General features: G+C 43.9%; 1 protein-coding gene across 2 annotated transcripts in view; it reads right to left on the bottom strand.

Annotated features, from left to right (window-relative positions):
• The window catches only part of Gldc (glycine decarboxylase), a 78,868-nt gene that overhangs the window by 33,918 nt on the left and 31,241 nt on the right, over positions 1-13,709 (bottom strand). For both annotated transcript variants that reach the window (NM_001415944.1, XM_006231211.5), the window contains exons 6-11: positions 13,225-13,372; positions 12,705-12,901; positions 11,052-11,148; positions 6,136-6,241; positions 3,953-4,092; positions 3,352-3,432 (exon numbers count right to left, since the gene is read on the bottom strand). In NM_001415944.1, the coding sequence (NP_001402873.1) occupies positions 3,352-3,432; positions 3,953-4,092; positions 6,136-6,241; positions 11,052-11,148; positions 12,705-12,901; positions 13,225-13,372 (769 nt within the window). The remainder of the gene's footprint in view (positions 1-3,351; positions 3,433-3,952; positions 4,093-6,135; positions 6,242-11,051; positions 11,149-12,704; positions 12,902-13,224; positions 13,373-13,709) is intronic.

The raw sequence follows: 13,709 nt of genomic DNA on the forward strand, positions 1-13,709 counted from the left end.
AAGGCGTGCATTAACAATGGTGTATGAGCAGCACAAGAGAAAAAATGATGACCTGTGTCAGGGGCGTGGAGGCCTCTGTGCTCACAGACACGCACTAGAGCAGCAGTTCTAGGGCCTTCCTAACGCTGCCACCCTTCAGTACAGCATCTCATGTTGTGCTGACTGCCAACCAGGAAAGTATTTGGTTGTTACCTCATGGTAACTGTAATTGTGCTACTGTTCTGAATCATAGCGTAAATACTGGAATGCACAACCACAAAGGGGTCGTAAGCCACAGGTTGAGAACCTCTGCATTAGAGGCGCCAGGAATGTTAAGCCCAAAGGGTTGTTCCTTCAAGGGAAGAAATGCAAAACCCGTTTTCCACTAGGAAGGCTGGAGCAGGCGTACTTTCTAGCCTGGTGACTTTTGTGCTCTGTCTTTAGTATTTTTGTGGTTAGGGGTTTTTCCAGCACCAGATCATAAATTTGTTTTTCTCAATCAATCATAAATAAATCGGTTTTTCTCAGTCAGACCATAGAACTTTATGAAAATTACAGAGAGTTCTGACATAGTCTCATCTGATCTGTATTTAGCTTACTGTGTCCCTCAGACAGAGAGATATATGCTTTGTTTTGAGTGCAGGATTGAGTTAACCAACACTAGAATAGCTTTTACCAAACGGTGCTGTGCTTAAATATGCCTAAAACAGTGGTTCTCAACCTGCAGGTCAGAACCCCCGGGGTCAAAGGACTCTTTCCCAGGGGTTGCCTAATACCATCGGAAAAGGTGCACATTTACATTAAGACTCATAACAGTAGCAAAATCACAGTTATGAAGTAGCAACAAAAATAATTTTATGCTGGGTGGGGTCACCATATCACAAACTGTATTAAAGGGTCGCAGCATTAAGAGGCTTGAGAACCACTGGTCTAAAATAAATCACTCTGGGTCAGACTCCGGATGTTTGAACCAACACTGGCTACTGAGTTGCGTTGAGCCAAACTGTCTCCTTGCTTCCCTGGGTTCATCTCTCTGCTGCCGAGATGCTTACAGAAACCCTTCTAGTCTTGCAACACATTAAAAATCAAAAATATTTGAGGGGCCGACTGAGGATGATGTAAAGTTGGCACAGTGCTTCTGAAACTCGTGTGAGTTTTACCCATAGACCAGCACAGACTGGATGTGTGACATACACCTACAATCCTAGTGCTAGGGAGGTAGAGGCAAGAAGATGAACAATTCCATCTGTACAGGGCTGGAGAGGTGGCTCAGTGGTTAAGAGCGCTGGTTGCTCTCTCAGAGGACCTAAGTTCAGTTCCCAGCACCAATGTTGTGGCCTACGACCTTGTGTAAATGCAGTTCCAAGACATTGGACACCCTCTTCTGACCACGAATATTCATATGTTAAAACACTTACACATGTAAAATAAAAATAAATAAATATAAAAAAGTTGTGAAACCCTTGGCTACACTAGATCTTGACTTAAACAAGCAAGCAAACAAGAAAACCCAAAAACAAATTAAAATAAACAAACAAATAAATAAGAACATTTGAGCTATGTGAGTAACTCAGGAGCAGATCCGTTGCCTGGCCTGAGTTAAATACACCACCAAAAAGACAACAAAAAACAAACAAACAACCGAGATTTGTAAACTACAGGGTGTAGCTCATTAGTCAAGTCCTTACTTGCTGGGTGTGTGTGTGTGTGTGTGTGTGTTTCACTAGCACAACAAAATAAGTAAGCAAAAATAAAAACATCTGTTCTGTTCATCAGTGATATTATCAGGAGAGCCAAGAAGCTGTTCTAATGATGGGGAAAGTGTGTGCAGATCATACAGATTTTATATCTAGAACATCTAATCTAATACATGCCCTGTTCCTCATCCCTCCCTATGTCAACAGCATGGTGTGCTGGTTTGCCTTTGTGAACTTGACCCAAGCTAAAGTCACCTGGGAAGAGGGAATCTTTGCCTAGGAACTTCCTCCATCAGATTGGCCCTTGGCAAATCTGTGGGGCACTTTCTTGATTGAGGACTGATGCAGGAGGATGGCGTATGTTGCTGCCACACTGGGCTCATGGGCCTGGATTTTGTGAGAAACAAGCCGATAAGCAGTGTCCCTCTATGCTTTCCACCTGAGTTCCTGCCCTGCCTTTCCTCAGTGATATACTGTAACCTTCCTGCTTTTGGTTGCTTTTGGTCATAGTGTTTTTATCACAGCAGCAGAAAACAAATGGAAAGACACAGCTACCTCAAGTCATGTCAATGACTCCAGAAACATCCCTCAAATGTATATAGACCAACAATCTTGAGGAAACTCACTTTGGTGTTCTACAGGAAAGGAGTTTACCTGGTCCTATTTACTTAATAAATTTCAACGTTGGGGGACCACTGGGAAGCTTCATGGTAGTTTATAACTAGTCTCTGGAGTTGAATAATGCTCTTAATAAGTCTGGACAACCAAAGACCATCACTCAGTACTCTGAAGAGTTTATTTCAACTCCTACTGTAAAAGCTTTCTTTCACTAATTCAGTAAACAAATATTCACTGAATATTCTCAATATATATAACAAGCATATGCTCTGCTTAGACCCTGCCATGGGTCTAGAGAGCCATCTCTTTCACTTCTGTCCTACAGCATGGTAAGCCTGTGCCTCGTTCATCCCTGATGGTTGGCTATTGTGGGAACCCACTCAGTCACACAGAACAGCTTCAGTGTCTCAGGCATCTGTCTTCCTGGCCTTTATGACTGTTTCCACCAGGGTAGAATATATATCTGAACCTACCCTTCTCCTCTCACACCATCTTGATGTATCACAGCTCACGCTCACGCTCCTATCTTAAGGTAGGTAACTGACCCGAGCCCTGGTAAGAAAGAAGCTGGCCCGCTCTGCCCCTGGTTTCCTCGCAGACCATGCTGGGATTACTTCTCTGGCTCCTTACTGGACGGTATATTTAGTAGAGGCAGGAACCATGCTCAGTTCGTCATCATAACCTCAGGGTATACATTATCTGACACATATTACATCCTTGAGAATTACTCGTTAAATGAATGGGTGTCACATCCAGAATTGACAGAAACCGAGATGCAATGTCACAAATCTTTGCGTTAAAGTCAGGGTGCAGCACCACTAATAATTCACCTAGCCTGGATGTCCCGACCTGGGTAGGGTCTGTTCGCAGTGACTTTTAGTTTTCAGCAGTCACGGGAACAAGGGACAGATAGGCAGTGCCATAAATTGAACAGCAGGATGGCCATTGCCACACTTGAGCGCTTTCTAACTCATATTCAGGCCCACAAAAGGCAGAGCGGAGCCATTCTCGACACCGCACCTAATAATCATGATGAATGGAACATGTCTTTACTTACGGTGGATGACTCACAGCCAAAGATCCACAGTAAATCATCCAGATCTTTCTCAGTGACTGTTTCATCCAAAGAAATGCCAAGCTACAGAAACAAAAACCAAACGGAAGCCATCAGCTCCAAACTCCAGATCACAGGAGGAAAACTGTCCAAGACGCCAAAAGGGAGAACGTTCTGATCCTAGAACACCAGGAACTGTGAGGGGCAAGTTGACCTTTAAGGGAAAGGGACTAGACCAGTCTCAAACCTGACAAGCTTTAATTAAATTTGGCAAGACAACTGTGGACGCTAACAGTCCAGTGACTTCAGGATGCTCCCACAGGCACTAAATGTGGTTAGCGTCTTCATCCCCCAAATCTCCTTTGTTATCTGACTTAGACACTAAAGCATGAACAGTCCCCACATACAAAAACAATCGGGAAACGCTGAGCACAATTTATGCTTCTTCGAAAAGATCACAGTAGAACAGGCTAGAAATTCGAAACTGTTTACAAAAGTAGTAGACTCTGAATCCCAGTGTTTCTTTAAACAAAATGGAAGGCTCTTCATGAGAGGACTCATGGAGACACAAAGAACTGGCACAAACACTAAGCCTCTGACTCACTGTGCCGTCATCGAAGAGTCGAAAGTTGATTTGCCTCTGAGCTGCTCTGCCCAACACCTCCTTCAGTGAGCAGCCACACTGAACCTTCAAAGTGTCAAAGAACAGGTCGTGCTGGAGTTGGTGTCCCGCTCGCTTGAGACCTAGGCAAGACGGGGAACACAACCATCTCAGACAGAGCGCTGCACAATAGCCCCTAGCGTCACAGACATCAAGAGGTGACCACTGCATGTTTACCGGCCAACGATTAATGCTATGCTATAGAAAAATCATGAAATACATAGCAACAAGGGAGGAAAAGAAATTACCAGAAGACCAACCAGAAATCATTACTACCTATGTTTTCATGTACAAATTAGAAATGGGTGCAGTCTCATTGTGTCTCTTTATCTATGGCTCTCTCTCTCTCTCTCTCTCTCTCTCTCTCTCTCTCCCTCTGTGTGTGTGTGTGTGTGTGTGTGTGTGTGTGTGTGTGTATCTGTGTGCGTGATTAAAAAGGACATTATGCCTAGCACCCTATAAATTGAGAGGATGAGGCAGGAGGATTATACCAAATTTCACGTAGGTCTGGAACTTATCATGGCTCTTCTTATGCAGTCTTGTCTGTCCTGGAGCTTACCATGTAGACCAGGCTGGCCTTAACTTATGACCATCTTTCTGCCTCAATTTACCTTAACTATGATTACAGACATGAGCCACTATACAAGGTCTCATCTTTGCTTGCCTACAGATCAATTCCCACATAATTATTTTTTCAATAGCTGAATAGATTAGACGAGACACAGTGTGATTATGTGCTGTTGCGCATTTAATCTACTTCCAATAATAGTCCAAAGCTGGACTATCTATTGTAAATGAGGTTTCAATGGACAACCCTCTCACATTTATCAGGTTATTTCCTTTAGATATGTGCCTAAATAGTAGTGTAGCTAGATGATGTTTAGGCACAATTAAGTAGGGTTTTGTTTTAACAGCTAGAAGTTGTTAGTCAACTGCACTTCTCTGTGTGTACAATGTATGTGCATGTGGAGGTCAGAGGTCAGCACTGAGCACCTTCTTCAATCCCTTTCATATTTCTCTCTTTGTTTGTTTGTCTGTTTATTGATTCAGGGCCAACCCAAATCTGGAACACACCAACTCCGCTAAACTAGCTGGCTAGCAAACCAGGGGTTGTTAGTCAATACCTCCCCACCCCTGGGATTATAGCTAGGCCTGAAATCTGAGCCACACCCCGGCTTTTTAAGTGGAGTCTGAGGATCTATATTCAAGACCCTGTGTTTGTGAGGTCATCTTCCCTGAGTCAATTTAATTTTTTTTTTGATACAATGTTTAGCTGTCATCCATAAAAAGCTACCACGATAGGGTATGGCCATTTGACAATCCTTGCCAAAGTAAAAGGTCAAGGGCCTAGAGCCTCAGTGCTAGACATGCAGAGGGCTCTGGAATTCAGCCCCCAAAACCATACAAACAGCAAAAACCAAAAGTAATAAGACAGTGTGTGTGGTGGCACATGTTTATAATCTCACTGCTCGGCAAGCAAGGGCAGGGGATCAGGAGTTCAAGGATCTCTTCAGCCACACAGTTTGAGATTACCTTTGTCAAGAAAACAACAAAAGTAAATGAGTGAATAAAATAGTTCCTGGATTAATAATGAGGTTAAGATTTTGTGGGTCCACTGGTCATTGTTGGTATACTTATTTATTTCTGAATTGTAGAATGACTTTTGATCATTTTCTCATAAAAATGTCCATCCTCCTTTTGCATTTGGGGTGAGAAAGATCAAGAGCTTCATCTATTACAAATATCAACACTCACTGAATGGGGTGACACATGGCTTTAGTCCCAGTCCAAAGCCTGTTTGTTTTACATGGTGAGTTGTAGGTCAGCCAGGGCTGCAGAGTGGGACCATGTCAGAGAGAGAGAGAGACAGAGAGAGAGACAGAGACAGACAGACAGAGAGAGAGAGAGAGAGAGAGAGAGAGAGAGGAGAGGAGAAGAAAAGAAAAAGAGAGAAAAGAAAAAGAAAAAATGAGCAGTCTGTTTGTCATGCTATCGTAGATACTGAAAATACTGTCCTGTTTCTTATTTGACCAATAGTTTGTATTCAGTGTTGTGCCCACCCAAAGACTTCACATCCTTAAAACACATGTATCCATCTTATTATGTTGGGAACATAAATCACTCACCTTCAGACAAAATCAAAGTAGCATTATGAACTCTTTTGGCAATGTGCTGAAGCCCATGGGATCCATGGTAAATGGCAAACATGGCGGCCATGTTGGCTAACAGGGCCTGAAACAAGACAGAACAATTACAGACTCAACCATGTGTTAGAAGACAGGTGGGGGTGGAGGAAGGAACTACAGATTTAGGATGCCCAAGCTGAAGAAAAATGAGCCCAAAATGATTTAATTTCCTGCATTCTCTGTAACAACCACTTACATATCCTGAGGGAAGACAGCACTTAAGTCTCTATACCAACCCTCACAAAGGGGGTCTCACTGGTAAAGGGATCGTGTCAGTCATAAGGGAAGGCTAGCAGCACCAGCAAGCAATAGCTACTGTTGGAAGACAGTAGAGCAACAAAGACCTCGATGGGGAAAAAATGAGATCTGAGATTTTATACACAAACATTTCTTTAAGAACCAAAACAACAAGCAATGTTCACTCAAAAACTCAGACATACAATTCTGAGGCTAAAGCACAAGGGACCAAACTGCAGTAACTGACAGATCAGTGAGGCTGGAGAGATGGCTCAGTGGGTAAGGTACTTACCCAGGAGTGTGCTGGGGGCTGTGTTCAGGTCCCCAGAACCCACGTCAGGCCAGAAATGGAAATGCAACATCTGGGGTTGTCCCCTGACTGCCACACAAGCACCATGACATTTGCGTGCCCATACTCAGATACAGTAGAGCAGTGCTTCTCAACCTAACACTGTGACCCTTTAATGCAGCTCCTCATGTGACCTTAACCATAAAATTATCTCATTGTTACTTCATATCTGTAATTTTGCTACCATTATGAACGGTAATGTAACTCTCTGATATATAGGATATCTGATGTGACCCCAAAGGGGTCACGACCCACAGGTTAAGAACCAGTTCACTAAATAAATAAGTAAATAAATAAATGTAATTTTAAAGTATTCACTTTATATGTGAATTATATGTGTGTACCTGTGTGTGTGTATGTGCACCACATGCATGCAAGAACCCATGGAGGTCAGGAAAATAATCGAACCCCAATCCCTTACATCTGAAATTGTAGACAGTTGTGAGACATCACATAGATGCTAAGAACTGAACCCAGGTCCTCTGTAAGATCCATAAGAGATCTTAACACAAAGTCATCTTCCCAGACCCTGTAATTTATTTATTCATTTATTTGTTTTGTTTGAAACAGGATCTCTAGGCGGGCCTAGCTGACCTTGAAGTTACTATGTAGACCAAGCTGCCCATAAAAGTCACAGAGATCTGCCGACCTGTATCTCCTGAGTGCCACCACACCTGGCAGACTCCGTAATTTTTTTTTTAAAGATTTATTTATTTATTATATTTAAGTACAATGCCGCTGACTTCAGACACACCAGAAGAGGGCATCAGACGCCCATTACAGATGGTTGTGAGCCACCATGTGGTTGCTAGGAATTGAACTCAGGACCTCTGGAAGAGCAGTCAGTGCTCTCGACCGCTGAGTCATCTCTCTAGCCCCCGCAATTTTTAAATATTAAATATATTTACATATATACATGTGTGTGTGTTGACCTACAATACATTCCTGTTTGTTTATTTATTTGTGTGTGTGTGTGTGTATGAGAGAGAGAAACAGAGACAGAGACAGAGACAGAGACAGAGACAGAGACAGAGACAGCACACACAGAAGGAAGATGGAACTCTTGGGGGTCAACTGTCTCCTGCTACTTTGAGGGCTGTGTGGATGGAACTTGGTCATGAGGCCTGAGTCTGCAGACCTCTACCCACTGAACCATCTCGTTCATACTTTCTATTATTGTTAACAGGGTCTCGCTGTTTGCCTCAGGCTTGCCTTAAATTCAAATCCTCCTGCCTCGGTCTCCCTACTGCCGAGATTTCAGTCCTGTGGTTCCACACCTGCCTTTCAGGGAGATCTTTAAACCTTTCTTCTCCTTTCCTTTCTAGAAAGCCTTGTGTGTGCAAGTACATCCTGATCAGCCTGGACAGTTATTGTTCTAGATCCAGTCCTCTGGCCTGACCTTGCCTATTCTTCGCCTACACCAGCAGACACCTTTGGGGGGGGGGGTTGTCAAGTAACTTTTTTTTGGGGGGGGGGGTTTGGAGCTGGGGACCGAACCCAGGGCCTTGCGCTTCCTAAGTAAGTGCTCTACCACTGAGCTAAATCCCCAGCCCCTCGTAACTCTTTTACAGGGATTGTGTAAGACTATCACAAAACAAATATCTATATCACAATTCATAGCAGTAGCAAAATTGCAGTTATGAAGTAGCAATGAGAATAACTTATGGTTGGGGGTCACCACGATATAAGAAACTGTATTAAAAGGGTTGCAGTTTTGGGAAGGTTGAGAACCACTAGCCTTCTGCATCTCATATAGCACATATATCATTTTATGTAGTGGAAATAAATCTCCATTACTTTTCTTTGGGAGAACTGGTCTTATGCTTCCCAGTGTGACCTTGAAATCATGATCATCCTGTCTCTACCTCCCAAGTGCTAGAGTCTGGAGGGATGAGAAATCTAGTGAGTGTCTGTGATGGTTTGTATATGCTTGGCCCAGTCAGTGGCACTATTTGGAGGTGTAGCCTTGTTGCAGTAGGCTGTCACCATGGGCATGGGCTTTAACATCCTCACCCTAGCTGCCTAGAAATCAACATTCTGCTAGCAGCCTTCAGATGAAGATGTAGAGCTCTCAGCTCTTCCTGCGCCCTGCCTACCTGGATGCTGCCATGTTCCTCTCTTGATGATATTGGATCAAATCTCTGAACCTGTAAGCCAGCACCAATTAAATGCTGTCCTTATAAGAGCTGCCTTGGTCATGGGGTCTGATGGCAGCAGTCAAACACTAACTAAGACAGTATCCTCGGTTATATAGTGGCTTTGAGGGTCCCCTGGGATGCAATGAGGCCCCGTTTCAAGCAAAAAAGGAGGGGGGGGGGCACAAAACATTGTGATAATTTTGATATCATTTAGGCCACAAGTTCATAGGAAGAGTTTGAAATGTAATCCATTCACAGACTTTCAGAGATTAAAAGAAAGAAGCAGCCATGCTCTACCAATGATGCAAATCTAAGAAGTCCATGGTGGACCACAGGCAGGACCAAGAAGAACAAGCAACAGTTGACAGACGCAGCATCAGACAATACTCAAAGACAGGGCAGAGGAAAGAGCCCAGGAAAGGGCAGCTGAATCCTGGCAGAAGGGCAACTGCATGCTTTGCAAAGACAAAGGCTCTGGAGGGCTATGAGCCGTCGGCCGCTTACAGAACATGTGAGGAAGGAACACTGAATAAAGAACCAGACAATCGGCAGAATGAAAAGATAACAACCAGGGAAGACAGAGTGCTACACCCCCAGGGCAAACATCATCTTCTTTCGGCTTTTCTTATGAACACCGTTTTCATAACTGCTGTAAAATATGCAGAAAGAAACAATGGGACGAGCTATACATAAGCTAGGTAGAGGAAGAAGAAGCAGCCACATAACTCCGTTCATGTACACAGCCCAGGCGTACTTGGAAATGATTTTCAGACGGTGAAGCAAAAGGGCCAGCAGGCAGAAGAGCTTGCAGGCCTGACGAGCTGAGTTTGATATCTCGATTCATCAGTGGAAGGAGAGAACTGACCCATGCAAACTGTCCTTTGACCTGCACACGTGTGTCATGACACACATGCACCTATTCTCTCTCTCTCTCTCTCTCTCTCTCTCTCTCTCTCTCTCTCTCTCTCTCTCACACACACACACACACAAAACGTGTTCATGTACATACCTGTATTACAAAATTAAAAAATAAACAAGCAAACAGAATAGTTGTACATACCTATATTAAAAGCAAACACACAGAATAGGTGCTAGAGAGACAGCTCTGTAACCAAGAGCACTGGCTACTCTTACAGAGAATCAGAGACCCTCTTGCCCCTGTCTCCTTTAATTCCTGCTGGAATCAAAGGCGTGTACCGCCATGCCTGGCTTTGCCTACTTTTGATGGTGTGTGTGTGTGTGTGTGTGTGTGTATGTGTATGTGTATGTGTATGTGTGTGTGTGTATGTATGTGTACCACCCGTGCCGAGCCTTGGCTAAGTTTCTAGAACCCGACTCAAATCCCAAATTAACTCAAGGAGTTCAGAAGCCCCAGAACTGCTACCTACATTTCCATCAATTTCGGAAACATTTTCAGTGATTCTCCCCAAAACGTTTCATGTTTATCAGAAGATGTCATCCTGAAACTTCCCCTCTGGCCCCATCAGTCACCTCTGACCCCCTGGCTTATTTCTTGGAGATCTTCCATTGTAGCTCAAAGAAATGGTGCCACATGTCTACCCATATGGACTGCCCATGGTTAAGAATAGAGAGACCACGATGCCCATTCTTCATAATAAACACACTCAAAGCACATGGAGATTAAAGAGCATCCTTTTATCCTTTCTTCGAAATTAAGCAGTTCAAGACGGCAAAGGTTGATTTTAGGCAAAATAAACACCAATAATGTATTTTCTTAAGATTTACCTTTGTGTGTGTGTGTGTGTGTGTGTGTGTGTGTGTGTGTGTGTGTGTGTGTGTGTATGTGAATGGGTATACTCAGAGGACAGAAGAGAGCCCAACTTGCATCCTCAGGAGAAGCAGCAGGTACTCTGAGCCATCTCTCTGGCCCCAATGTTGTACTTTTTATTGTTTTGTTACTAATGCCAAAATGGATGCCTAGGCAATGTCAGTGGCATAGAAACGCAATGCGATGCGATACCACGTGACAGATACAAAACCAGGCTTCTCGGTCAGGAAGATCCTTCCATCTGTAGTGTACATGCTCGCCAGTAGGTGGCGACTGAATAAGGACGTGAGAGGGGGGAAGGAGCTCCTCACAGCACTCGGCAAGCATTAGATATGATACTTACCTGAGCGGTGCAGATGTTGCTGGTGGCTTTGTCTCTCCGGATGTGTTGTTCTCTGGTCTGAAGAGCAAGGCGATACACTTCTTTCCCCGTGGCATCCCTGGATCAAGACAACAACACATCCAGTCAGCACAGACGATCAAAGCACCAAGGATTAGAACAGCAGTTCTCAACCAGGTTATCGGACCTGTGGGTCACAAACCTTTTGAAGTAAATGACCCTTTCACAGGGGTCAAATATCAGATATCCTGCATATTTATATTATGACTCATAATGGTAGCGAAATTACAGTGATGAAGTAACAACAGGAATAATTCTATGGTTGGGGGTCGCCACACGAGAAACTGTATTAAAGGGTCGTGGCGTTGGGAAGGTGGAGAACTGCTGTCTTAGATGGGCTTGCTTTCCCAGCTGAAGTGAACGCAGTGGGCTCGTGTGGGTGAAGTTCATAAAAACCAACTTCCAAGTGGCCCTCTTCAACTAATACTATAGGTTGTTGATTTGGACTTAGGCACTGAGATACAGACAATAAAGCCAGGAATAATGAAAGGAGATTTCCCAGGAATCACTCTGCCTCACAGGATGATGGGGACCAAAGATTATATGTCACCCTGGTCTTCGTGGCTGACGAAGTGGAAGGGTGATGACCTGAGAAAATAGTTTCTTCACTGGGGGTTGGAAGGGACTGGATGGAAACTGAAAGGAATGTTAATAGTCTCACTACTCAACTCAGAAAAATTTCCCCTCACTAATGTAAATACATATATATTTATATATTATATAACTATAAATATATTTACATATTACATATATGTATTTATAGGTACATATATACAGATACATATACAGATATATAAACTGCATATACATGTATATATATTTATCATAATATGTATATATCTATATATACATACATATATATGTGTATGTGTATATATATAGACATATATATACACATATTTATCTTAGTCCCCCAAAACTATACACATGCACACACACACACACACACACACACACACACAGTATAGATACACATATAGTGTTACACAGCCATTGAGACTAAAAACCATGTGGCAGGAACCTCCAGAACCCTACTGGGTCACACTAAATCTGTGCTTTTATTGCAAAAGTGAGTTCTTCCATCCACAAAATGAATATTTAAGAAAGACACTGGTAGGCATGATGCACTTAAAATATGCAGGTCTTTCCAAACATCTATCAAGCTACTGCCTGTACATGGCGACTCCACTAATACCTTACAAAGGATGCACACACCTCACCTTTCCATGTTGTCTGAATAACGGTGCACAGTACACAGCCCAGATGGATCCCTCTTCTTAGTTTGTATTACACTTGTTTTTAATCTACTTGACATGGACCAATTAAATGTAGAGAGATATCAGAAAAAAAGAACGGGGGTGGGAGGGCTCGGCTGTTGAGTGCTTGCCCTTCTGAAGGACTTGAATCCATTTCCTGGCACCCATGCTGGGCAGCAACTGCCTATAGCTTCAGCTTCAGAGGACCCAACACCCTCTTCTTGTGTCCTTGGGTTCCTAGGCACACATGACATACAGTCACATGCACACACACACTCTTTATGGAGGAGAGAAAAGGAACAGGGAGGTCATGATCACAGTAAGGGGCATGAAGCTTTACCTTGTCACCCCCACCATCCTTCCAGGCATCATCCTCACCAGACTTTCTCTGACAGCAAAAAAGGCTGCGTGTGGTCCCCCATAGCCAAGTGGTACTCCAAATCTCTGGGAGTTGCCCAGGGCAATGTCCACTCCAAACTCTCCAGGTGGCCTCAAAATACACAGAGCTAAAAGGTCAGTAGCACAGCAGGTCAGGCTCTGGGGGAGGAAATGGAGAAGAGGTCAAGGTTATCACCTTATCCTGAGTAGAGAGTACACAGGAGTTATGGCTACTGCAGACAGACTGACTGGGACAGTGCATGTCTGTGTCCCCTTTGCTTACGCAGTCACGCACAGGATATTTACTGAGAGTGTACTTGAGGATCAGGGATTGGCGAGTGACGTTAATGAAGAGGAAGGAGTGGGAGAAGAGGATGTCACCATTCCGCATGACAATTGTAAAGAGATTAAAGCATACCGACAGACAGACAGATATGAAACCGGAACATGGCTTTCTAAGCCTCAACAAGGGGCTTACCTACCCCAGTCTGATGGGCTCTTTCTACAAGTTCCGTGAAGTCCTCCACCTTCCCCTCAGTGTCTGGGTACTGGAACAGCACCCCACTGACATCTTTGCCACTGAAATCCATTTCGTGGGGTAACTTCAGCTCGACAATCACCCCCCTATATCTGAAAGGACAAGGGAAAATTGGTCCTCTTTATTATGGTGCGCAAGTGCATGCGTGCCTGTGTGCATGTGTGTGCGTGCATGTGTGTGTGCATGTGATGTTCATTAGTGCAGATACTCATGTGCCAAGGTACGTGCATAGAGGTTAGAGGATGACTTTGGAGATGGGGGGCTCTCTTTCCACCATGGGCTGTGGTGATAAAACTCATGCTGTCAGGCTGATATGCTGACCCAGAAAATGTACTCAGCAGCAGCTTGTTCCCAGGGAGACTGTATTCATTTTCTATTCTTTCCCTGGGTGTCCTTCCAGCCTCACTCCCAGCCCCACCCCATCTCATA

Source organism: Rattus norvegicus, chromosome 1, assembly GCF_036323735.1.
Source record: "Rattus norvegicus strain BN/NHsdMcwi chromosome 1, GRCr8, whole genome shotgun sequence".
Taxonomy (NCBI): Eukaryota; Metazoa; Chordata; class Mammalia; order Rodentia; family Muridae; genus Rattus; species Rattus norvegicus.